Here is a 27,027-nt window from a genome sequence, read left to right on the forward strand (position 1 = left end):
TGGCAGCTGTGGCTCCGGCTGGCCTCCACTCTGCAGGGGGACAGGCCTGGCTCTCTTGGCTGCCCAGGGGCCCACACCCCACCCAGGGCAGCCTGTGTATCTTCTGGCTCATTGGTGAAAAGCCACCTCGATGGCACCACCCAGAAGTTTTAAACCAGCCATTGGCACGGGGGAGGTGGCCAGTGACCCAGATTAAAGCCGGAAAAATCGGCCTTGGTCAGAGCCTGGCCTCCCCGCCCCCTGGGCCTCCTTCTTCTTCTCTGGCGGCGGGGGTGGGGCACAGTGTACCCTAGACCCAGGGACATCTGTTTACCCTAACTGCCCACAAAGACTTATGGGGGGCTTTTCCCCCGCCTCCCCACATCAAGAAGAGAACATTTTAAAAATGTTTTTATTTAATTAAAAAAAAGACAGAACAACCAACCAAAAACCAGTAGTAGGTACTGGAGTCACAGGTGCTTAACTGGCGAAACACACAGGGGTGGGGGTGAGGGGGTGGGTCGGGAGGAGGGAGAGAAGGCGGGTACCGGCCACCACATCCCCCCCGGGTGGGCGTCAGGTCTGAGATGCAGCGGGAGGGCCAGGAATGGGTGGCCCAGGGCCCAGGGTCCCCGGAGACCCGGCTGGCCGCGGGGAGAAGGCTGAGAAGTTCCGGGTGTCTGAGGTGGTTTTGCTCCCGGCTCGTCCCCTTCTTCCTACTCTTTCTTGGTCCCTAGGTGGGCCCTGCTTACTCTGCCTGGGACTGGGCAAGAGGTAGGATTCATTGGAACACAGCTTTCTCCATGGAATGATAGAAACTTCTGGGGCAGTGGGAGGGGAGGTGGCAGATGGAGAGGAAACAGAACAGCGCGGCTGCCTTGCTTTTGGAGATCACAGAAGAAAAGTCTCGGGGCCTTGCTGGACGGCGGGTCTGGGGAGGGCGTTCCCTGTCTTCAGCCTGGTCATGGCAGTGGAGGTGGTGGGGTGTGGGGACGGGGCTGGCCTAGAGCAGGTGAAGGCCTTGAGCTCTGGTGCTTCAGCGTCCGCTGCTAGGCACACTTGGACACGCCACCAGACGATGTCAGCCCCGACGGGAGCGAAGGCTCCGGAGCACAGCACACAGGGGCCCTGGCAGGCCTCACTTCAGCTCTAAGGTACACCGCAGCAGTCAGCTGCGGCCGCTACGGGTGGATGTGTCCTTTCCTGGGGGCAAAGGAAGGTGGGATAGACGATGACATCATCACCAGGCCGCATGGACCTGGGTCTGAACCCCAGGGGGCCGAGTCCACCCATGGGCTGCAAGCAGATAGCTGAGGTAAGGATGCACTTGTTATTTCCAAGCACGATAGCTACCAGGACTACAGGCGACTGTTCCAGGGTGGATCAAGGAGTCTCAAAAAGTAAGAAACAATTTTTCTTTAGAAAGCACATGTTTTATATAAAAGAGGGTTAAGTTCCATGTTCTAGAGAGTTCTTCTTCCAAGCCAGTACACGCTTCCACGCTCTTTGCTTGCTTTACGAGGGGGAAAAAAAAGAATGGCTGGAAAAACTGTAAAACACAGAACCCACTTCCTCAGCTCCGGACAAAGTGCTGAGATCTCCCCTCTGTGGGGAGGAAGAGAAGCCCAGCTCAGCCCATTTATCCAAACTCCCTCCACTCCATCCTGTTAGGTGGTGGTGGAATAAATTACATTGACAGGAGTTGTGGGGCCAGTTGCTGCTACGTTTTAAGACAAAGAAATGAATGTAAGTTGCTCTCCTGGCGTTGATTTGCAGGAAGTCATGATTGGTAACCACCTAGGAATTGGATGTTTGTTCTCTAGGGTTTTTTTTTTTTTTCTTTGCCACTGTTCACCCTTGGGTCTCCCTTTCTTGCACAGAAGTCCAGGCTCCTGTTGCCGAATGCCAGTTGGAGGGAGCTGTGTGTCCACCTCTTCCCCAGGACCCCCAATGCTCAGGGGACAGAGTTGCTCCTCGGCTCTGTGACAAGGGGCACAGCAAGAGGCCACGTGCCCACTTTCCCCTGACCAATGGAACCCTCCAGACTCTGAAGTCCAGTCAGTGGGTCTGTCCTGCCCATTCTGAGTGAGGCGGAAGCTTCCAGAAGCAGAGAGGAGAGCCAGCAACAGCTGCCAGCCTTTACCTGGGCCTCCTCCACAGGCCATGGCCTCCCCAGGTCGAGGGAAGCTGGCCCCGGGACAGCGCAAAGGCCGAAGCACCAGTTGGCTGCAGAGCTGTCTTCAGGATCACAGGCCACCGCCAGAGTCTCGAAGAGAGGGAGAGATGGAGAGGAAGGGAGTGAGCTTCGGTGGTCTGATTTCTGGCTCAAGGACACAGGAACCTCAGGTTCAAAAGCAGCTGACAAGAGCCCAGAGACCTCTTGGTGCTCGGCAGAGCCTTCTGGTGGCCAGGCGCCCAGGCAGGGAGGGAGGGGCCTGAAATCCCGTTTTTCTGGCAAGATTCCTTTCCAAGAGGAGATAATGGCTCGATTTTGTCTTCCCGAGTTGATCAAGGCCGGGCAGCCTCAGGAAAGCTCTGGGGCTTCCTGGGAGATTTCAGTGACCCTGGGGCATCAAAACACCCTTTTGGGGGAGGGGACAAAGTCAGCCTTCAGCTTCTTCTGCAGCCCCGGGTCCAGTCTACCAGCACAGCCTCTGTGCAAAACCAGCCCAGGACACCTCTGGAGACCAGGGGGGGCTGCGTTCGGCTTTAGTTCATTGTTCGTTGTCTTGAGGATCACATGCCGTCCTGTGTGACAAAAAGAGCCATTCTGGGGAGAGGCCGGAGCTGAGAGAAGGGGCAGGCGGCTCACACAGGGGTCGTCCGTCGGTTCAGCATGCTGACATGGAAACTTTCCTTCAGGTCCTGCTGGAAAAAGTCATGCACCTGCAGGAAGCTGGGCTCCTGGTCGGGGCTGTAGCTGGCTGCGGTGGTCACCTTGAGGGGCTCCCTGGACAGCGTGTACATGGACAGCTCCCCCATGGGGATGGCCCCTGCGATCTTCAGGCCCATGGGCGACACGTCCCTGGAGGGCGAGGCCTCGGTGGACCTCGAGCTGGACCTCGAGCGCCGTCTCCGGTACCTGTAGCTTGGCATCCTGGCATAAGGAGAAGAGGAAGATGCCTTAAGGAATTCCCGTTTGGTCTTAAACCTCAACTCTTTATTTTTCTCAATGTAAATGTTTACAGCCAGGACGCCCACGGTCTCAGCCACAATGAAAGACAGAGCTCCAAAGTAAAAAGACCAGCCATAGTTGTAATGGTTCTTTTTGTCTTCATCCCGCTTGTCACTCGGGTCGCCTGTGTTGCTGGAAATGTAGACGATGATACCAATGATGTTACTGAGGCCTGAAAGGGAAGCAGGGAGCGGGGAGTGGGGCCAGGGAGGGAGAGAGGCAGAGGTTAGACCCACAGTGGGATGGGCAGGGCAGGGAACAGGTGGACACTCCCCTCTCTGATGAGTATTTCTTTATTCTCGTTGCTAATTTTTCTTTTCAGTAATTAATGTTGAATGGGTAATATAGTACAAAGTTCAAATGAGGTATACAATGAAACACACTCTCAGCCCCCAGTTCCCCTCTTTAAGGCAACTACTGTTATCTTCTTTTGTATGTCCTTCCAGAAAAAAGAATTCTCTCTAACACACACACACACACACACACACACACACCCACACCCCTATTATTTCCTTTGCACAATACTCTTTGGCCGCTTGTTTTTTCTCTTAACAGTATATCTGAGAGACAGTTCTGAATCAGGCCATGCAGAGCTGCTCCTGTCTTTCTAACTACATGCGGCACCCCCATAAGGAAGTCTCACGAACCACCTAACCAGGCCTTTGCAGGAGATGTCTGGGCCCTGCCCTCTGCTGTGACAAGGTTGCCTTGGACATCCTTGTGTCTACAGCCTCACGTGTGCACATGGATACAACTACGGGGTGCACTCCTTGCAGTGAAACTGCTGGGCCATGTGCATTGAAACACTTAAAATACATTTTTATTTGAGAATAATTTATGATTTACCAAACAGCTGCAAGGTCCAGAGAGTTTCATATACTCCTCACCCAGTTCCCCCTAATGTTAACATTTTACATTATGTGGAACATTCGTCACAACAAACAAACCAGCCTGGCACATTACTTCAGACTTTACATGGATTTTTTGTTTGTCTGTATTTTGAGACAGTCTCAGTCTCACTTTGCTGCCCAGGCTGGAGTGCAGTGGCACGATCTCTGCTCACTGCAACCTCTGCCTCCTGGGTTCAAGCGATTCTCCTGCGTCAGCCTCCTGAGTAGCTGAGATTACAGGCACGCACCGCCATGCCTGGGTACTTTTTGTATTTTTAGTAGAAACAGGGTTTCACCATGTGGCTAGGCTGGTCTCAAACTCAGGATCTTAAGTGATCCACTTGCCTCAGCTTCCCAAAGTGCTGGGATAATAGGTGTGAGCCACCGTGCCCGGCCTTTACTTGGATTTTACTGGGTTTGCACTAATGTACTTTCTCTGTCCCTGGATGGATTCAGGATATTACACTGCATTTAGTGTTTTAAATTTACAGTCACTGCCTAAGTGCCCTCTGTAAGGGTACAAATGTCCCAACAGCCTATCGTGAATATTATCAAATTTCTGGTTCTTTGCCAATATGGGAAGTGAAAAAGAGTCATTGTTGTGTTTATTCGATTCTCTCTTATTCTAAGGGAGGCTGAACAGAGCCACACTGGTGGGGTGTGAGTTCCAGTTCTACCAAATATCAGTGTGACTTTTGACAAATTACTCCCAATCCCTATGTGTCAGTCTCCTCATGTGTAAGGTGGGAGTAACTGTGGTCCACACCTCGCCGGGCTGGTGTGAGGATTAAATGAGCTGATATATACAAAGTGCTCACAACAGCATCCAGCACACAGGGCGCCTGCCGTAAGTTCAATTACCATCTGCTGCATTTTATCATAAAGTGCTGTGTTGTGTTTGTCTCTGCACTGTCCACGTCCTCTGTCCATTTTCTGCAGCACCCACCCCGTGTGGAAGGGTTAGAATATCTTCGGCTAAGGGGTCCAGCAATCCTGCCCTGAGCTCATTAGTCCTGGGTTTCGACTCCTTGTCTCTTCCGTTGTGTTCTGTAAGAACCCTTTCTGGCATGTTTTTTTTTTACCCTACTAGTTCGCTTTTTATTTATTTATTTTTTTGAGACAGGGTCTTGCTCTGTCACCCAGGTTGGAGTGCAGTGGTGTGATCTCGGCTCACTTCAACCTCCGCCTCCCAGGTTCAGGTGATTCTTGTGCCTCAGCCTCCCAAGTAGCGTGCCACCATGCCCAACTAATTTTTGTATTTTTAGTAGAGACTGGGTTTCACCATGCTGGCCAGGCTGGTCTCAAACTCCTGACCTCCAGTGATCTGCCTGCCTCGGCCTCCCAAAGTGCTGGGATTACAGGTGTGAGCCGCCACCAGTTCACCTTTCTCCCCTCTGATCTCTCTCTTGCTGCTTCCCTAGCTTCGTGTTGTCTTCCCCACTCTGTATTCAGCACGCGTTGGAAAAGTGTTTCTTAAATGACAACTCTATGAATCCAGTTTCCCAGAGAAGTTTTGTATCTTCTTCCGACTTTCCCAGCCTTGGAACCTGTCCCTCCCCTGTGGCACCTACCATTTTCCACCTCGAGTTCTTTAAGAGCTTGTCTGACCTCCCTGCCAGGGCTGGTGGTCTGAAGCCAGGCCCCATACACGCCCGGGTGCCTGCCACCACGCTCGGCCCCCATCAGCGCCCCCTACGCCAGTGAATAAGCCAGTGTCCCCCTGCGGGCCTCCCCATTGCTTCCTTGCAGCCGGCCGCAGCCACCTTCTCTGCCTGGACTAGTTTTCTTTGGCTAAGGCTCTGGGTCCAGGCTCCAAGCCCCTCTGGTGGCACCAAGCATCTGGGCCTGCCTTTGAAACGGCTTCTTCTGGGGGCACAGGCAGCTGCAGGGGGCATCTCGAGGGGCCTTGGAGGGGGGCAGCCCTGGGCACAGCGTGTCTTTGCCACTGTGCGTGTGACTTCAGGGAAGCCACCTGAGCTGCTGGACTCCCTGTGTGCCTCCTCCGCAGGAGCGGGGATGGTGCGGTCGGGCTCACAGAGCGCTGGCACGGCCACTGTGGTTTCTGGTGTGACTGGAGTCTTCTCTTCCTGACCTGGGGAGGACGCTCCGGGGCAGTGTTCAGGGGTCACAGCCGGGACCTCCTAAACGGCTCACACCTTGTGAAAAATGACTGCTTCAAGGAGCAGGTGGTGGGCCTGGGGCAGGAGGAGAGAGAACGGAGCCGCGGGGAAGAAGGGAAGGGCGGGGGGCCTGGCCAGGAGGGAGGTTCATGCTTCTCCCAGGAGACCCTCAACACAGGCTCCTCTTCCCAACAGACACACACGTGCGCGCACACACCACACTCCTCAGACACACACACCATAGTCCTCACACACACAAACACACCATAGTCCTCAAATACACAGACACACATCACCCTCCGCAGACACACACACCATAGTCCTCACACACACACACCATAGTCCTCAAATACACAGACACATCACCCTCCTCAGACACACACATCACCCTCCGCAGACCCACACACCATAGTCCTCACATACACACCATAGTCCTCAAATACACACATCACCCTCCTCAGACACACACATCACCCTCCACAGACCCACACACATAGTCCTCACACACACACACACCATAGTCCTCACACACACACACCATAGTCCTCAAATACACACACACATCACCCTCCTCAGACACACACACCATAGTCCTCACACACACACACACACCACAGTCCTCAAATACACACACACACCCCGCACGCCTCAGACACACATATATCACAGTCCTCAAATACACACACACCACGTGCCTCAGACACACACACACCATAGTCCTCAAATATACACACACACCACACTCCTCAGACACACACACACCATAGTCCTCACACACACAAACACACCACACTCCTCAAACACACCACAGTCCTCAAATACACACACACATCCTACACTCTTCACACACACACACCACAGTCCTCAGACACACCACACTCCTCAAACACACACATATACCACACACACAATCACAGTTCTCAAACACATACACACACCACACTCCTGACACACGCACTCCACACACACATGTATTTATTGCACTGGAAGGAAACAGACCCTGGAGTGGTGTAGAACTGGGGCCTGGCACCTCGGCTCCCCAGCGGCGGCTGCAGAGCTGGAGCCAGCCCCTCTACTGCAGTGGCCCCGGGTCCCAGGATGTGAACAGAAGTCATCTACCCACTCCAGGAGAAAGGGCGAGGGAATGCAGGACAGGACAAGGATGCTCTGAGAGGCCCGCGTGTGCGGCATCACAGACCTGCCCATCCTCAGCCCAGGTGGCATGTCACTGTCACCCACAGCTCTGTGGCTTTTCCCCAGTGGCACTTTCTGGGGACATCGGGCATGGCTCTGAGGTGCTGCTGCCTTCTTGTAGCCAGGAGGGTTGGGGCAGTCGGGATGGGCGGGGGCCGCCTGCTCACTCTTTCCTGGGCACCTTGGACTTCTGCTTCCTCTGCAAGATGGCCACTCATGCCCATTCTGGGCCCCCACCCTGTGTTTACCTGGCCAACTCCTTCGAGTTTTGGCATGATTCCCCTGGGCACCTCCCTGACCGCCTAACCCAGGCAGGCTCCAGTTACAGGCTTGTAAAACTGCCAGCTGAACCCCACGCACCACTTTGCACACCTGGATTTATTTTTTGGTTGAAGTGAAATTCATGCAAGATAAAAGTAACCCTTTGGAAGGGCACAATCCAGTGGCATTTCGCGCATTCAGAATGTTGTGCAAGCACCCAAAACATTTCTGTCACCCCACAAGGAAGCCCTGTTCGGCAGGTGCTCCCCATTCTCCATCCACCCCGTCCTAAACACCGGAACGTTACAAGTCAGTTGCATGCAGCGATGTTATGTCTGCATTCCCCCCGCAGGATGCACACTCCCTGCAGTGTGAAACAGGCAGTCCTGTGTCCCCAGCTCCCAGCCCAGCACCAGCCCGGGCAGGCGGCTCACCTGCAGCCACGAAGAGGATGCCGGCGCTGAGGACGATGTTGTTCTTGCGGCTGTAGATCCTGCCGGCGCCGATGCACAGGCCACCCAGCAGAAGCAGGATGGTGCTGAGGATGGGGAAGACGCTGGAGGCTCGCACGATGCCTGGCCAGGGAGGTGGGGGGCACAAAGCAGAAGGCAGTGAGATCAGCTGCCCTTCCGGGCATGGCTGTGTATGTCTCCCAGGAATCTTGCAGCTCCAGGCCCTTCCCCAGGATTTGAGATTCCCATCAGGACCTGGAGACTCGAGGTGGGCCAGGGCCTAGGTAAGCTCAGGGCTGTTGGATCAGATGCAAGTGGGGGCTCCAGGCCTGCCCTTCACCCTGGAGTCACATCTCGCTTAGTCTCTCCCTGGGAGTGGGCACCAGGGAGACCATAGTAACAGCCATGAAAGCAACAAACTGCATCACATTTCTGCGACACTGCACAACCCCCTCAGCCCTTGCATCAATGCAGTCTCCATGAAGCCCCTGGAAGGCTGGGAAGCAGTGTCCACAAAGGGTGTCCCTGGTCAGTGGCTGAGAGCACAGGCATTGGCATTGGGTCTGTGACATGCCGGCTGTGCAGGCTTGGCCAAGTCACTTTCACTCTACAAAACTCAGCTTCCTGTCTGTGGAATGAGGTTCCTCACAGCACCGGTGTCCTACACTTGGTTTTGTACATGTAAGGTGCATCGCGCTGGGCCCGACCATTCTATACCTTCAACATCATCATCATCATCATCATCATCATCATCATCATCCCCCAGGTGACAGACAAGGATGTGGGACCTCACGACTGGCCTGAAGTCACAGGGGAGGTGTGACTGGGCCGAGAGGGATGCTTGTGACCCACAGTGTCCACAGAACCACCTTTGTAGCCCTGCCACTGACTAGCTGAGCGGGGACAGCTGACTTTGGTGGCCACCTCAGTCCCCTTTTATAACTTGGGAATAGTAACATGTACCTGTAGGGAGTTGGATTGCAGCCTCCCTGGAATACACCTGTGTCCTAACCCTTAGGACCTGTAAATTGATCTTATTTAGAAAAATGGTCTTGGCAGGGCGCAGTGGCTCATGCCTGTAATCCTAGCACTTTGGGAGGCCAAAGCAGGCGGATCACCTGAGGTCAGGAGTTAGAGACCAGCCTGGGCAACATGGTGAAACCCCGTCTCTACTAACAATACAAACAAATTAGCCGGGCATGGTGGTGGGTGCCTGTAATCCCAGCTACTTGGGAGGCTGAGGCAGGAGAATCACTCGAACCCAGGAGGTGGAGATTGCAGTGAGCCGAGATTGCACCGTTGCACTCCAGCCTGGGTGACAAGAGCGAGATTCTGTCAAAAAAAAAAAAGAGGTCTTGCAGATGTGGACTCAGTTAAGAATCTCAAGCTGAGATCATCCGGGATGAATCCAGTGGGCCCTAGATCCAAAGACGAGCATCCTTACAGAACCTTAGAAGAGGAGAAGACACAGGGGAGAAGGGGCTGTGAAGACGGAGGCAGAGACCCAAAGGTGCTTCCATGAGCCAAGGAGTACCAACCACCCCCAAAGCTGGAAGAGTGGCCCTCTCCTAGAGCCTTCAGAGAAAGCAGGGTCCCCCAATACCTTGACTTTGGGCTTCTGGCTTCCACACTGTGACAGTGAATTTCGGTTGCAAGTCACACGGTTTTGATCATTTGTTATGGTGGCCTTGGGAAATGAACATGCCTCATCGGAGTGTTACCATGAGAAAACGTCAAGCACCCAGTAGGGCTTAGGGTGCCCCTCCCTTAGCGTATGGGGTGGGAGGAAGACCAGAGGGAGGGAAGGGAGACTCAGGAAAGGGAAGCAAAGAGTTCGGCCTTTCCCAAGCACCTGCTGTCTCCCAGCCCCGTAGAAAGCTCGGCTTCGTGGACCCTTGGTGGCCCCCGCAGGGGACAGTGAGTCTGGCCGCACTGGCAGGCGCCGCCCTCCCCAGCCAGCTGAGCGGGTTTCAGGGCTGTCAGCCTCTCCTCTGAAGGCAGGGTTTGTCTCCTTTTTTGTGAACGCATCAGTGTGTGTCCCTGCTTCACAGAGAGGGGATTGTCTGGGGGCGTTAAATGCAGTTCTTCTCTCTGGTGCCTCCTCCTCTCCAATTCCTCTCTGCCTTCTGGCAGCAGCGGGCTCTGGGATGAAGTTTCCTGTGTGGTTCTGAAATGTGCCTCTGATCTGTGCTGGCCAGAAAAGTTGGGGTCAGTCATCCCCTCCATGCCCTCGTTCTGCAGACAGGTCAGAGGAATCCGAGAGAAGGAAGTCCATCCAGCACTTTGGGAGGCCGAGGTGAGTGGATCACTTGAGGTCAGGAGTTTGAGACCAGCCTGGCCAACATCGTGAAACCCCGTCTCTACTAAAAATAGAAAAATTAGCCGGGTATAATGGCGGGTGCCTGTAATCCCAGCTATTCAGGAGGCTGAGGCACAAGAATCACCTGAACCTGGGAGGCAGAGGTTGCAGTGAGCCAAGATTGCACCACTGCACTCCAGCCTGGATGACAGAGTGAGACTCCGTCTTTAAAAAAAAAAAAAAAAAAAAAAAAAAAGCCCAGTTGCTCTAAGATCACTGGATGCCCAGGCTTGGCTCAGAGCCATCCATTCTGCCCAGGTAAGTCACACAAGCACCTATGCCTTGCCACAGGGACTCATGCCTGAGCTGTGGATGTGCAGATGCCAGCTGGGATTGCCACAGACAGTGGTGCAGGTCGGACACAGCGCAGGTGGCTAAGGGGTGGAGGGATGAGTGAGGCTGAAGTCCAGCCCATGCCCTGCTAGCCATATCAAGCCCTGGCAGAGGATCTGCATCTGCCAGGAGACCAGACACTTCCTTCTAACTCACCCCCGGGCACACTGTGGACTCCCAGCAGCCCTGACACCAGCCCCCTGTGGCCTGGCACAGAAGTTATCCACCTAGCTGCTGAAAATGCAGACTTGGAGAGGGGCACCAGGCCCAGGGCAAGGTGGGCAGGAACCCTTGGGATCAGCAGGGCCTGCGGAAGAGAAGGTAGGCAGGAGGTGGGGTGGTGACCCCCTCAAATCTTGGGCTGTGCATCTGCAAATCAGCAGGGACATCATAAGAGCTCAGAGGCCTTCAGGGCGCTCTGCAACAAACAACACAAGCCCAGCTTCTGTGGAAGGTTTCAGAATGCATGGCTGGGGGCCGAGTTCCTTCTTGAATTGTCAAAGACTGGGTGGGAGCAGTGCAGCCTTGGATCTGCCAGGGTTGGTGCTCCACGCCCACGCAGATGAGCCGGCCTGAAACAGGCAGCCCCACAGGTAGCCCCACCGTGGATCTGTTGCCTTCTCCAAAACACCCATTCTCCACCCGGAGGACAGAGCCCTGTTTTCTTTGCTGCTGTACTCCACTTGTCTAATACAGTGCCTGGCACATAGTAGGCCCACAGTAACTTTTTTTTTTTTTTTTTTTTTTTAAGATGGGGTCTTGCTCTGTCATGCAGGCTGGAGTGCAGTGGCACGATCGTGGCTCACTGCAGCCTCAACTTCCTCGGCTCAAGTGATCCTCCCACCCAAGCCTCCTGAGTAGCTGGGACTAGAGGCATATGCCATCACGTCTGGCTAATTTATTTTTATTTTTTCTAGAGATGAGGTCTCACTACGTTGACCAAGCTGGAACTCTTGACCCCAAGCGATCTTCCCACCTTGGCCTCCCAAAGTGCTGGGTTACAGGAGTGAACCGCTGCGTCTGGCTGCAATAACTTGTTAAATGAATGAATAAATGAACCCTCATGAATCCTCACTTGTTGCAAATATCAACCGCCAGAGACCACCCTCCTGTGCTTCTACATATTTTGGGGAGCCATAGTCTGGACAGAGACCAGAAGACAAAATATTAGAAATCAGGGTGGCCCTGGAAACTCATGCCAGATGTCTGTGGCGACCATGACCTTGGCCTGTCTCTGAAAGTTGCTCAGCCCCTCTGGCTCCAAGCTCACAGGCACCTGTACTCTGGAGATAAAAGGACGATCAAAGACACATGCAGAGCTTGGTTTTAGGGCCAGATATCCCGGTTTCTGCAGCCACCGAGTGGAAAAACACCTCCCTGTTGGGAAGTCAGTTCCCTCCCACCCCGCCCTGACTTCTGCCAGCAGCAGAGACCACAGGCCCGAAAGCCGTCAAGCTGTCTCTTCCATGAGCATCTCTGAGCTTGTTAATGAACCTGGCTGCTTTCCCCACAGCGTACGCTTAAGGAGAACATGGCCTTCCCCAATGAGCTCTAATTGCGGTTGTGCTGTCACCATCATTATATCTGGGAAAATCACTCTGTAGCCCTCCCCGCCTTGCACCCTCCCCAGAGGACCTGGAACGGCTCACTTGTTTTTGTTTTTTTTTGCTCTTCCAGAGCCTCACTCCATCCTGCCCTGGGCCCCGGGAAGCTGACTGTGTGGACCGAATCCTCGGGCTCCCACCTCTGGCTTTTGGAGAGGGGTGTCTGCGAGGGAGTTCGGCCCAGCTGTTGGTGAAGGGGCGACATTGCTTCCCGATGGCCGCAGCTCCTGCCAGGCGGCTCTGTCCCTACCGCTCCCTCCTCCAGGCTCCCCACGCCTGCCCCCCTCACCTATCCAGGCTCCCGGCTATTGCTGGTCCCGGGGTGCTCTCCAGCCCTTGTGGGTTTCCCTTAACCTCACCCACACTTTTGTAAATGGTCCTTCCATAGACACCCTTTATTCATCCTGTTTGAGCGTGACATCTGCTTCCTGCTGGGAGATCAGGAAGCCACGTGGGGTGACCTCTGGGCTACTGCATCTTGAGGCCAATCCAGAAAAAGACCTCAGCACTCCGGGACCATGAATGGGACAGAGACAGGTGAGTAAAGAAAAACTAGCACCAATGCCCATAACCTCAGGGGAGCTCCAGTGGGAAATGGAGAGGGAATGGTTTGTTTCTCTAACGCCATTTTCCTTATAGTCCCAGGGTTGGACCATGGGCACATCTGCCCCCAGAGCTTTAAGAACCACCTGATTGCCCTGGATTGGGCAGAGAAGGCAGATTCTGAGTTGGGGCTGATTTTCAATTGGGTCATCCCAGCTAGGCTGAGCACCAAGGGCCTCTGTAGACAGTTGTGCAGACATGCACTATACAACTGGACAGATGTTCATACCATAATTGATGCATGTGACATCCTTTGAGTTGTGCAGTGTGCAACCTGCACAACTATCTCTGGCGGCCCTGTGGGAATCTCATTTGATTGGTTCAGTGTGGGCTCCCGGTAAGCAGAACCAGAGTATAGGCAGAAGGAGGAGAAGGGGAGGAGAAGGTGAGGGAGGAAGGATGGGAGGCAGAGCGGTGGCCAAATTATTTCACGTTCTGGGCCTGGTCGCAGCAGCCTGACACTGCCCCAGGCTCGATGGGAACCGCGTGCTGTTCTATTTCACCAGATGACTCAGAATCAAAATCCTTTCTCTTAGAAAAAACGATCTATAAGCAGGTGCAGAGTGAATTGTGCTCTCTCTGAGGGCGCTGGTATCGATTCTCCATCAATGAGGCTGGGTTCGAGCCCCAGGGGTGCTGCTGTGAGCTGCTCTTCGTGTCTTGCCTAACGTGAAAGGGGAAAATGACTCCGAAATGGTGCTATTTTTCTATTTGCAGGCTCCTCCCTGGCAGCTCCCAGGGAAGTATTCACAGGCCCAGGGATGAGATCTGGACTTAGTATGGTGGCTGGGTTTGTTATTTGGGATTGAGCTTGCGCTGTGACTTCCGGGCTTCAGTCTGGGGGCCCCACGCAGCCACTGGACCCAGGAGCAGGTGGGGGCTCCCATGGGCAGACGCGGTGCTTAAAAGACTTCAGGACCATATATCAGAGGCTGCTCCCTGGCACCTTCCTCGCCTTCTGCCCTGGGTCTCCCAGCACCCCACGAGGCTGTCTTGGTGTATGACTGTATCTGCTTTTTCAAGACTGGAATGGAAGAGAGTATGCAGGAGAGGGTGGGTAGACCCCAGTGTGCTTGGGGTGCCACACCCCTCAGGGAGACCCAGCCTGGGCAGAGCCTATATCTTTAACCTCCCTTGCTCCAGCCCCAGCTCCAGCCAATCAGTAGCTCCGAAGCCAGCCACGCCCAGCAGGCTTTCTGCCCAGGCCTGTCTCCCCAGGGCACAGGCCTGGCAGCCAAATAACCCCATTGAGATACCCAGTATGTCATGGCAGTGATGAGCAAAACTCCATCCTCCGAACTCACGATGTCTGAATGAGCAAGAGAGTGAGCGGAGCATCCCGAAACAATCACCCTCTCCACGCCCAGTGTCCCTCTTTCCTTCGGCCGCCTCCCCCCCAGCCTTCCCCCTCCCCACAGAAAGAGAGTCCAGGCCTCCTGACACTCACGGAGGAGGTACTCCGAGCTGTCGTGGTCGTAGTCATTGTCCTCTGGGAAGTGATTGATCCGGAAGCAGTGCCCTTTATAGACCCCTGGAAGGAACGAGAAGAAAAGAACACTGTACATCCTGTCTGGCTTCACTCATCCACTCACTCCAGACACAGTTGCCGCCTGTGTGAGCCTCTGCGCAGGTCCTGGGGACAGACAGAGAAGAAAGGCTCCAGCGTCCCAGACTGGTGGGGGCACAGCAGAGACACACAGAGAACGGCTACACAGGGAGAGATAAGCCCCAAAGGTGACCCTAGTTATGGTCCAAGGGTGGACGCGCGTGAGAGTAAGGGGACCTAGCATGAATAACCATTGAGATAAGAGGTGCCAGGCAGAGCTGCCCCGGGTAAGCAGGAGGTTGGATCCCTCTACCCAAGGGACTCTTAGCTGCATCTTGAAAAAAATCAAAACAGGCTGGGTGCGGTGGCTCACGCCTGTAATCCCAGCACTTTCGGAGGCCGAGGCGGGCAGATCACGAGGTCAAGAGATCGAGACCATCCTGGCCAACATGGGGAAACCCCGTCCCTGCTAAAAATACAAAAATTAGCTGGGCATGGTGGCGAATGCCTGTAGTCCCAGCTACTCGGAAGGCTGAGGCAGGAGAATCGCGTGAAGCCAGGAGGCGGAGGTTGCAGTGAGCCAAGATCGCACCACTGCATTCCAGCCTGGTGACAGAGCAAGACGCCATCTCAAAACAAAAATGAAGAATTTGCCCACTGGGAATGGGGTTCAGGGGGCTTTCCAGGCAGAGGAGCAAGACATGCGAAGGCAAGGTGGGGTTGAAGTTTGTCTGTGTCTTTCCTGCTCTTAAACCATAGTTATGGCCCAGTGCGGTGGCTCACGCCTGTAATCCCACCACTTTGGGAGGCTGAGGAGGGCAGATCGCTTGAGCCCAGGCATTCAAGACCAGCCTGGGCAACATGGTGAAACCCTGTTTCTCCTCAAAGTACAGAAATTAGCTGGATGTGGTAGGGTGCACTTGTAATCCCAGCTATTCGGGAGGCTGAGTTGGGAGGATCACTTGAACTCAGGAGGTGGAGGTTGCAGTGGGCCGAGATCATACCACTGCACTCCAGCCTGGGCAACAGAGTCAGACCCTGTCTCAAAAAAACTCAAAAAACCACAGTTATGGTGACTTCTTCCTAAGGTACACAGCTGGTGCAGATTCCAATCCCCTCACTCAGTGTGATTGAAGGAAGAGAAGACGGAGCAAGAGAAACTTCCAGAAGGGCTGAGCCCATCTCCTGCTTGGTTTCTTCCTCCCTACTCTTTGAGAAGTGGCTCTCATGGGGTGGGGGGCCAGACCCCCTGGGTAGCTTCATAATGTAGGACAGGCCACTCCTCCCATCCAGAATCTTCTGCCCCGCTCTCCTAGTCCTCTGCTTCCCTGAAGTCTGAGAATGTCCACCACAGAACTGGACATCGGTTGCCAGGGACACAGGGTGTTGCTGCTATGTCCCATCCATGCCAGAAACCCCTTCCCCCAGGTCAGCCCCCGCTCCTGCAGCCCAGGAGCCGCAAGCTCATCTTGACACCCGAGTGGCCTATGCTGGGGCAGTTTCCAACTGGGGCCAATTCCTTTTTTGCAGCGGCTGCAAGCACCCGACCTTGCCTTGGTCAGTCAGGAGCACAGTCCTGGCGGCAGGGTCCGGGTGCTCGCCCACCTCTGACACTTCCAACCAGGAGAGGTCGCTGGTGAGCTGGGAGCACGCCGCCCTTCCCCCTGGGCACCAAGAAGCTGGTTACCGGCTGCTGTCCCCAAGTTCTTTCCTCCATTGAGCCCCTTCAGCTGCTGCCTCCAAGAAGCTGGGGTGCTCAGTGACAACCCTGCTTCCTGAAGGTCCATGGGCCCTGGGGGCCAGTGGTGGGGGGCGGGATGGTGGGGAGGCAGAGGGAGGGTCTCAGAGGTGGTGCTAGGAATGTCCTCTGCATGGGATCCAGCACGAACAACGTAGTTATTAATCCCTCGGTCTTCTCATCTGTAGAATGGGCAGAGCCACAGCCCTTATCCCCTGGGGATCTTAGAATTACACCACGTCATATTTGAAAGGCACTCAGGGTGATTCTTGGCCCATGGTGGTGGCTCAGAGCGGGGGTTCGCTGCTGTTGGATCTGGAAATCACCCACCCTCGCTCCTTCATGAGTGGCTGAATTGGTGGAGAACCATGACGGTTTGTGAGCAAGAGGAAGGAACGCCAAGACAGGCTGGCCTCAGGGTGGTGGGGTGGGGACACAGAGGCCAGAGTGGGCTGGATCCATTTCCTGTCACTCCTGGCTCTCACACGGCAGGCTCAGAATGTTCCTGGAGACCTGGAGTAGGCATTTTGCCAGCCGTGGGTGGGTGAAACCAAACTCTGCTGTTCCTCCCCTCTCCCATGCCTTCCCTCCCCCATTCCTCCCCTCCCCCACACACCTTGTTTTTGGCTACTTCATGGGTCTAAGCAAAATCACCAAGTCACGCATGCACGGTGGGACAAGTGGCAATAAGAGGTTGAAAAAGAAAAAGGAGTCTGTCTTTCCTGATTAGCTGTGCTGCGGCAGGCTGCCAAGTCCACCGTGTGTCTTCTCAGACCCTCCTTCGTGGGCACACCCTTCCACGTATATACGCGTGGGGTTCCGCCCATCTTTACAAAAATTACACTTGTCTTGAAATAATTGTAGAGTCACAGGCAGTTGTAAGAAGTAATACGGGAACCATCCACGTACCCTTTATACTCAGCTTCTCCCCATGACAACATCGTGCACAACTGTAGTGCAATATCACAACCAGGACACTGACGTGGACAGTCAGGATACAGAACACTCGGTCACTGCAAGGAGCCCCCGTGCTGCCCTCACACAGCCGCACCCACGCCCTCCTGCCCGTCCCCTCCCTGACCCAAGGCAGCCAGGAATATGTTCTCCATGTCAATAGTTTTGTCATTTTGAGACTCTCCTACAAATGGAGTCATCCAGCAATGTAAGCTTTGGGGACTGGCTGTTCTCACTCAGCCTAACCCCCTTGGGATTCATCTGAGCTGTCATGCGTACGGGTAGTTTGCTCCGTGTTATTCTGAGCAGAATTCTGAGGCATGGATGCAGCATTGTTTGTTTCATCATTCACCCACGGAGGCACACCTGTTGTTTCCAGCTATTACTAACGAGGCGGTGGAGAAGGGCACGAGTTGTCTTTGGCCCCGTGGAGAGTGAATGAGATTGTTCTCTGTCCCTAGAGCCAAGAATCAGGGATGTTTCCCCTAAACATCCTCTCTAGGTCAACACCTTCAGCCCTTCCTTTCTCCCTTCCTTCCTTCCTTCCTTCCTACCTTCCTTCCATCCTTCCTTCCTTTCTTTTTCCCTCCCTTTTTCCCTCTCTCCCTCCCTCCCTCCCTCCCTTCCTTCCTTCCTTCCTTCCTTCCTCCCCTCCCTCCCTCCCTCCCTCCCTCCCTCCCTCCCTCCCTTCCTTCCTTGATGGAGTCTTGCTCTGTTGCCCAGGCTGGAGTGCAGTGGTACAATCTCGGCTCACTGCAACCTCTCCTTCCCAGGTTCAAGTAGTTCTCATGCCTCAGCCTCCCGAGTAACTGAGACTACAGGTGTGCACCACCACGACCGGCTAATTTTTGTATTTTTAGTAGAGACGGGGGTTCACCATGTTGGTCACGCTGGTCTCGAACTCCTGACCTCAAGCAATCTACCCGCCTCGGCCTCCCAGAGTGCTGAGATTACAGGTGTGAGCCATCGTGCCCAGCTGCCATTTCTTTACTGATGGTTTCAAGTGCCTACATCCCCCTGGCTCCCTCCTCTGGGCTTGCTCCCAATTCTCAGGGCCTGGAGGCATAGTTCCACCACCAAACCCAACGTTCAGGCTGGGTCCGACCAGCTCAAACTACACTGGCACTTTCTCCTCCTCTTCTCTGGACTCCATGCTTCTGTTAATGGGACTGGGTATCACTGTTGATTCGGTCTCCTAGGATTTTTTTTTTTCACAAAAGTTGCCTCACCTCCCCCGAATCTGTTTTTGTGGAGTAGAATGTTTGGCACTAAGGACTTCACATTTATCCCTGTCAAATTTAATTTCGTTAGCGTTGGCCTAGGGCATTTAGTAAGGAGAAAATTAATGGCTGGTGCAAGGAGTAAGAGAGAAAGCCATTTTCAATCCACTTCACACGTGTTCGCTCTCCACACACGGGCCATTTGCTGTGCTAGCTATTAAGTGATAGTTAGGGTGGCTAATTGTGAGATCCTGACTGGCTGGGCTGCAGGAATGCTGAGGTCGTGAGGTGGAGACAGGGGTTGCTGGGCTGTGTTCCCAGAGACACTGTGGCCCTCGCCTTCCCAAGGGCCAGGAGACCACTAGTGTGAGAGTTTGTTAGTCACTCGGCCTCAGGCAAGTTACTTCTTCATCTAGAAAACCTAGGAGTTGGACCAGAGGGACAGTCCTGCTTGAAGATTCTATGACTATTTTGTAAATAACAGGCACGGGGTGTGTGCACAGGTGTGCGTGCTCCTTCATGAGTAGGTACAGGCTTATGTGCACACGTGTATAATCTCTTCATCTGCACGTATCAGGAGATACTTTCATTAAAAGTATATTTCTTTTTTTTTTTTTTTTTTTTTTTTTTTTTTTTTGAGTCGAGTCTCACTCTGTTGCCCAGGCTGGAGTGCAATGGCATGGTCTCGGCTCACTGCAACCTCCACCTCCTGGGTTCAAGCAATTCTCCTGTCTCAGCCTCCCAAGTAGCTGGGACTACAGGTGCATGCCACCAAGCCTGGCTAATTTTTGTATTTTTGGTAGAGATGGGGTTTCACCATGTTGGCCAGGTTGGTCTCGAATTCCTGACCTCAGGCGATCCACCCACCTCGGCCTCCCAAAGTGCTGGGTTTTCCGGGTGTGAGCCATCACATCCGGCCTCATTAAAAGTATATATTTGTGGGCACAGGAAGCATCTGGAAAGGTATATCCCCAAATGTGTCCAGTATTTTATTTCTGAGCGATAGAGTAATGAGCGAGTTAAATTTTTCTTCTTTACATTCCTCTGTATTTTCTGAATTTTCTACAGTATCTGAAAATGAACCATTAAAAGTAAGAAAAGAGACCAGATTCTTTGATTCCAAGTGAAAATGAGGTGATGGGTCTGAAATGACAGCAGATGCACTTGGACAGGGGAGCTGGGAAGCGAGGTGTGAACCCTGGGGGCTGGAGGGTGTGTGGGCAGCATTTGAGCTTCTCCTTCCATGACCTCTGTGAAGGTCATGCCTTGGGGTCATGTCCCCAAGTACAGTTGAATGACCAACCCCCAGGACCTGATGGGTTCCAGGGACATAGGAACACTGGAAGAGTCCAGGCAAACGTGGCAAGCTGGTCACCCTATGAGCCATTTCAGGGACACTAAGCCTCCATATGGGCCACCTGAGGCCATTGTCATTAAGGGAATCCTGGAGAAAAGCATGTCAGAGGGCGACTTGCTGATGGTGACTATTCATGTAATCCTTTCTCATTTGCAATGCATTTTCAAAAGCATGACCTCATTTGATCCTCACAAACATTCACAGATGCCACAGGCACCTATTGAGAGTGTATGGTCACCCTTCTGTCCACCTCGTACCTCTTGGCCTATCTTTGACCCCAGTCACACATGGCTGCCACGACCAGCTCTGTACAAGTGGAACCTGCTGACACCTCAATTCAGCTGCACCAATTACTTCTTGCTTTCCACCCACAGCACTTAGTATGTTGCCTGCGGGAAGCGCTCTGCACTCGCGCGTGCGCAACTGGAAGTTTGAGGGATGAACCACCCTGGGGGAAACCTTTGAACAGTGGAGAATGGGATGGGAGCTGGTGGATAAACGTCCCCAAACACTGTCCCTTGGTGGGCAGTTCTGAAGTCCATTCTACACTGCTTCTGAAGGGGTGAGTCCCAGCAGGACCAAGCCAGGTGATCATCAGCTCAGGACACCTTTGCATTGGCTCTCCTCTCCCCCATGCCTGGTCCCTAGGATGGCCACCCAAGATACACCCCCTGTATGCCAGCCCTGGGTTCAAGCTACCATGAAAGTTGGGCGTATTGCATGCTTCAGCCCATTTCATCTCTGCAATAAGGCTCCTTTGAAGATGGAGAAAGAGGCTTAGAGATGTTGAAAGATCTGCTTCCACAAGGCTCACAGCAGAACAATTAGGCATTCTACCCTATGCTGTAAAACAAAGTCTTCTCTGCCCCATTTGACAGAAGAGGAAAGGGAGGCTCAGGGGACACCTGGTCCTCTGCATGTGGCACCCTGGAATCGAGCCTCCTGACTCCTTGTCCAGTGCTCCTTCCATACCACCCTGATGCAGCCTTTCCAAGAATCCTCTATAGATGCAGGGCTGGGGCTCTAGAGGCGGTGAGGCCCAGCTGGTCTTTCTCCCCAAGACAGAACAGGAAGCGAAACCAGATAGCCACCAGGTGCGCCGGGTTAGCTTCAAGGAAGCAACTGTCAGGTGATGAAGAGCGAGGTATTGGGAGTCTCCAGGCCCTGGGAAAGAAGGCAGCCTCGAATTGGCTGGGGCTGTCGAAGCTGGGGAGAGGGCGGCCCAGCAGCACAACGCCCCTTTAGGATCTAGGAGGGGACGAATGTGCATAAAAAGGAAAGAGAAGGAAAGAGGGCAAGTAGAAGATGATACTGAGTGGGGCCTTTCTTGTTCACTCATGCATCACTCATTAATTCTCAACAGACTTTTACCATTTGCTCATCACTCAATCATTCATTGCTCGACAGTATTGTCACTGTTTACTCATCTCATCTCATCTCATTCATTCATTCCTCAAGAGCATTTTACAGAGTCCATAGCAATGTTCTAAGCGCTGGGGCTGCCAGTCTGAGTAAGACGGAGTCTGGCCCTCACGGAGCTCTCATTCTGGTGGAGCAGGGAAAGGGGTGCTATTGACACAAGAAGATAAAATAAATGAATATCAGCATCATTTCAGGTGGCGCCATGCGTGAAGGCAGGGGAAGGGGTCTGCGGCGTGTTAGGCTGCGGACTCTTGTCCTAAAATTGTGGCCGAGCTCAAAGCTGAGATGATGAAGGTGTGGAGTCCACTTCTGGGAACACACACCCCTGTGGGGGCTGCTCAGATAATACGTGATTTCAGAACATCCCCCATGATCCCCACTCTCTCCAGGCAACACTAGAAGAGGAGAGGGGAAGAACCCCAGACTCAGTCCAGGGACCATCAAGGAACACCTACTGAGGCCACACAGACCAGAGAAGGCAGTGAGGGTGAAGACCATACCTGGGCCAAGCGTCCCAGCAACTCTGGTTGAATTAACTTAGGAACTGCAAAATAATCAAACAACATGTATTGTTCTAGAGAGCCATCAATGTGAACTTTACCATAATTTAAAGCAGCCGTCTCCCAACTACTCCAAATTGGAGAGTTTTCCCTGGACTGTACACTGTGAAAGGGGGTAGCTGTACTTGGGTCACAGCTCTGGTCCAAGGGCCAAATGGACCAGGTCTGTGTCTTAGAGAGGGGCACGCTGCGGGAGCTCAGAGCATGCCTGTGTCTCTCTGTCCTTCTGCCAACCATCTGCCACGACTACTTCTCCTCAAGGTTTTCCCAGAGCTCCTCAGAACCTGGCCCCCTCCTACACCACCCCATTTCCACAGGAAGGAAGGGAACAGCCTAGAAAGACTGGAGGGTTCTGTGTTTCCAGGAGGCTACAGACCATCCCAGAAATGACCTGCCTGGGACTTCATGGAGGAACTTCATGGTGGGGAACTGAGGGGTAGCAGGACGTTAGCTGGGCTGATAGGTGATGGGGGCGTGAAAGAGCTCTGTCCTCATGGTAAGAGTGACAGCAAATATTTACTGTACTTAGCACCTATGATGTATCAGGCACTATTTTGAACACCTGACATCTATTGACTTAATCTTCATGCTAACCGTATATGGTAGACAGGCTAACACCCTTTGCTACTAAGTGCCCTAATTGGGATCTGAACCCAGGCTGCCTGGCTTCAGAGTCTGTGCCCCTACTTCGCACACCAGGGAGGCAGAAGAACACAGACTGTTCTCAGAGCTCTAAGACATTCTGTGTGGCTTCAGCACCATGGGGAAGCATGTGTCCCCAACACTCCTTAGGATTAGACTCTGGGGCTGAGGGTATCGGCTGATGCTTCAGGCTGCGTTAATCCTTCACTAGCAGGCAGAGATGCTGAAGCAGCGGGGACGGCAACCCAGGGTCCCACACCACTGGGACAGCGAGTACTCAGGGAGGGTAGGCATGGACACAAAGGCAGAGCTTGGCTGGGGAGCAAGGTTAGGATTTTTGAGAAGGGCTGATGTGTGCAGAGAAGGCACCACCACCACGTCTGGTGCAAACAAAGGGGACAGTCGGGGCAAAGGTGTGAAGGTTCCCAAACCACAGCTGTCCTGGTGTGGTTGGGTAGCAGTGATGGGGGAGGTAGAGGCAGAAGGAGCTGGGATGCGGGTGGGGTCTTGCATGGTGGGCAGAGGACATGGGACTTTATTGTCTCCATGGTAGGGATGCCGTAGTCTGAATATTTGTGTCCCTCACCCCCAAATTCATATGCTGAACTCCTAACCCTGAGGTGATGATGTTAGGAGGTGATTAGTGGAGCTCTCATGAATGTGATTAGAGTCCTTTTAAAGGAGACTCTGGAGAACTCGTTCATCCCTTCAACTACGTGAGAACACAGCAAGAAGGCACCATCTATAAACCAGGAAGTGGCCCTCACCAGACACCAAATCTGCTAGCACCTTGATCTTGGACTTCCCAGCCTCCAGAACCATGAAAAATAAATTTCTGTTGTAAGCCACCCAATTTACAGTATTTTGTTATATACTATATATATACTATATTTTATAGTTTGTTAGCAGCCTGAATGGACTAAGGGAGGGGGTGACGTCAGGTTGGAAGGCCCAGGGAGGCATCCTTCTTAAAGGGAACTGCATGGGATAGGAGCAGCAAGGAGATATAAAACCAAGAAACGCAGCCCAGCGCAATGGCAAGTGATGTTCTTGGTTTGGGGAGACACTGGCTGCTGTCCTTGGACGTAGTTTCAGAAGAGGGACTGGAGGCCAGGATGGAAGTGACTTGGCCAAGATCATTCCAGCACAGAGACGCAGGGTGCATTAGTTTTCTGGGGTTACTTTAACGAAGTACCATAAACTGGGGGATTTCATGACAGAAAGGTATTGCCTCACAGTTCTGGAGGCTTGAAATTCAAGGTGTTGATGCGGTTGGTTCCTCCTGAGGGCTATGAGGGAGAAAGCACTTCCATGACTCTACCTTGCTTCTGGTGTTTGCTGGTGATCTCTGGCGTTCCTTGGCTTATAGAAGCATAAACCCCATCTCTGCCTTCTCTTCATATCACATTCTCTCTGTGTGTGTGTATCTGTGTCCAAAGTTCCCCTTTTCATAAGGGCATCAGTCATACTGGATTATGCCCCACTCTAAAGGCCTCATTTTTTTTCTTTTTGAGACAGGGTCTCACTCTGTCACCCAGGCTGGAGTGCAGTGGCATGATCTTGGCTCACTGCAACTTCCACCTCCAGGATTCAAGTGATTCTCCTGACTTAGCCTTCTGAGTAGCTGGGATTAAAGGCATGTGCCACCATGCCTGGCTACGTTTTGTGATTTTTAGTAGAGATCGGGTTTCACCAGGTTGGCCAGGCTGGTCTCGAACTCCTGACCTCAAGTGATCCACCCACCTTGGCTTCCCAAAGTGCTGGGATTACAGGCATGAGCCACCACACCCGGCCTCAAAAGGCCTCATTTGAATTTGATTACCTCTGTAAAGAGCCTGTCTCCAAATCAGGTCACATTCTGAGGTACTGGGGTTAGGACTTCAACATAAAAATTTTTGGTAGGGATGAGGTAGGGTGCAATTTAACCCATAACCCAGGGTTCAGAGCAGACATGCTGGGCAGGCCCACCAGCCAGTGCTACAAGCTGCTGCTGACAAACTCGACGCTCCTTGATTCCCCACCCCTCAGCTCTTTGCCCAGCCCTGCTCCCTGCTCCCCACAATTCTCCCTTAGAGGTCCCCCTAGTAATTCCTCCACTTCCATGCTGAGTGCCAAAGAAACCCCCTAATAACTGTGATTTCCTAATTGGCACGTTCTGGTCTCCTACAGGCTGGCCTCTCTCCAGCTTCAGCGAGCTAGGCTGTTGGGAAACCTCTCCATGGGTTCCTGCAGCGAAACTTCAGGCGTGGAGAGGCAGTCTGGGCTGGGTCGGGCTTTCTCAGGGAGCCCTAGCTTCCTGACCTGCTGGTGGCTCTCCATGAGACACTGGTAAGCCACTATGACCTTTGGTTCCTTCATTGAACTTAGATTTATTGAGCACTTGCTGTGTGTGAGATGCTGGGGACTCAGAGATGTAGTGGAGTGTTTTGCTTGCTAGAACCTGTTTCCTCTTCTTACGGTGCACACGGCTACACTGTATTTCCCAGCTTCCCTTGCGGTTCAAGATGGCCTGTGACCCAGCTGTCCAATGAAATGTGAGCTGAAGTGATGTGAGCCACTCCTGGACAAGGCTCAAGAGCAGTGGGGGTGGCCCTACATCTCCACTCCCTCCCAATCTGCCATGGGATGAGAGAGGCCTGGGTCCCTGAATCACTCTGTGGAACACAGATGTCCATTGACAGGGCCATCCATTTGGACTGTTAGATAAGCAGGAAACAAACTCCTACCATGTTTAAGGCATTATACATTTGGAATTTTTTCTGTTAGAACAATAATCAATAATATAAGAAGAGAACAGGACAGACACGGTCTCTGCCCTTCTGAAGCTTTCTGTTTCCATAGTCATTCAGTGACAACTGAGGAAAGGGCTTAGAAGGAGTCCTGAGTTTCCGACAGCACATCACCGAGGAGGCAGGCCCAGGCTGCAGAGTAGAGGTCAGGGAAGCCGCTCCTCATTCGGAAAATGGGGGAAATATTTTTACAACCTTTCAAATCTCAAGTGAGACCCAATGAGACCCATTTGGTCAAGGCACCTTGAGAAGGCTAAATTGTGATGATGTCATGAGTGTGAGTATACGGTTTTCAACTCCTCATTTCTCAGAGATGTCTTTAGACTAGACTGTGTTCCAATTAGAGTTAAGAGAGGGGCTAAAAATAATAAATGCTTGCCATTCAGAGTCTGGGAAGTTTCTTTGGGCAAATGAGGACAACTATCACTGGCACCTGCTAAAAGATTCACACAGGCTCATTTCTTTTTTGATAGTTTAGAGTCATTGAGGTACCTTGTGGTCCCTCTAGAATCTGTTTGGGTTTGTTTTTTGTTTGTTTGTTTGTGTTGAGGTAGAGTCTCACTCTGTTGCCCAGGCTAGAGTGCAGTGGTGCAATTTCAGCTCACTGCAACCTCCGCCTCCTGGGTTCAAGCGATTCTCATGCCTCAGCCTCCCGGGTAGCTGGGACTACAGGCGCCGGCCACCACGCCTGGATAATTTTTATATTTTTAGTAGAGATGGGATTTTACCATGTTGGCCAGGCTGGTCTCGAACTCCTGACCTCAAGTGATCCACCCGCCTTGACCTCCCAAAGTTCTGGGATTACAGGTGTGAGCCACTGCATCCAGCCTCGTTTCTTCTTTGATAGCTTAAAGTCACTGAGGTGCCTCATGGTCCCACTAGAATCTGTTTGGGGTTTTTCTTTTGAGGTGAACAAGGTTCACCCACTCAATCCTTTGCCCATTCTTTCTTTTAGTTTGGTATTCATTGATTGACACCAGGTCCCGTGGATCCTGCCTGGGAGAACTTATGACCTAGCTGGGGAGGTGAGTGAGCACATTACCCAGAACAAGAGAGCCAGTGACACTATGAGAGAAGGAGCAGGTTTGTGGAATTTCAAAGAATAAGGGACAAGTGCTGAATGGAGTGTCTGGGAAGCTTGGGGAGTGGCTGGGGTTCACACAAAGTAAGTAGTACTTGGCATATGGCAGCCCAAGTGAGACAAAGCCCAGAGGCATGTTTGGCATGAGCTTCTGGAAGGGACCTTGCGTGGGGAGGTGACGGGGACAGCAGTGAGGTTGAGTAAGCAGGTGGGACTGCAGTCCTAGAGGGAGCCGGAACCATCCTGTAAGGAGACTGGATTTCACGCCATCAGCTGAGGTGCCCTGGGAGCTTTCCTGAAGCTGGAAAACTCATGGCTCATGCTCAGAGCTCTAGACCCTCCAGGCTCTGAATGTCTGTCATTCTGTCCCCAGCCTGGCTGCTATCATCTGGCCTGTTAGGGCTTTCAGATCCCACCCTGGGGCCCTTGGGTGGCCTCTTTTAGCCCCAGAGGAGCCTGGCTGCCTGGACATGGCAGCCCCTGCTCACCCAGAAGGAACAAGCTCTCTCCTCATCGCTGCCCCTCATGGTGGAGTGCCTCGTGAAAAGGGACACACATCAATTCTGGCTTCAGGCTGGCAGCTTCCTGAGGCTGCCAGAGGCTTCCGGGCAGGGAGGGGTGGTTGATGGGATGGTGTCAGGCCCCTTGGAGTCAGCCTGCCTTATAATGGCTTCCATAGTGACTCGGGCCCATTGCCCCTTCTGTCAGCTCGTCTATAGAACCAGGCAGGGGGGCAGGAGCCCTGTCC

The 27,027-nt window shown here is 53.1% G+C and overlaps 1 protein-coding gene and 1 pseudogene across 2 annotated transcripts in view; both read right to left on the bottom strand.

Moving 5' to 3' along the window:
* Positions 1-377: 377 nt before the first annotated feature.
* Positions 378-2,748, bottom strand: LOC126938326 (uncharacterized; annotated as a pseudogene). The gene is made up of 2 exons (XR_007720058.1): positions 2,724-2,748; positions 378-2,502 (listed from the first exon to the last, which is right to left on the bottom strand). The product of XR_007720058.1 is annotated as an uncharacterized LOC126938326 (transcript).
* CACNG4 (calcium voltage-gated channel auxiliary subunit gamma 4) overlaps positions 378-27,027 on the bottom strand; it is a 69,153-nt gene continuing 42,503 nt past the window's right edge. The window contains exons 2-4 of the mRNA XM_050762485.1: positions 14,418-14,501; positions 8,054-8,194; positions 378-3,326 (exon numbers count right to left, since the gene is read on the bottom strand). Coding sequence (XP_050618442.1) covers positions 2,788-3,326; positions 8,054-8,194; positions 14,418-14,501 — 764 coding nt within the window. The 3' untranslated portion in view covers positions 378-2,787. The remainder of the gene's footprint in view (positions 3,327-8,053; positions 8,195-14,417; positions 14,502-27,027) is intronic.

The sequence above is a fragment of the Macaca thibetana genome, chromosome 16, assembly GCF_024542745.1.
Source record: "Macaca thibetana thibetana isolate TM-01 chromosome 16, ASM2454274v1, whole genome shotgun sequence".
Taxonomy (NCBI): Eukaryota; Metazoa; Chordata; class Mammalia; order Primates; family Cercopithecidae; genus Macaca; species Macaca thibetana.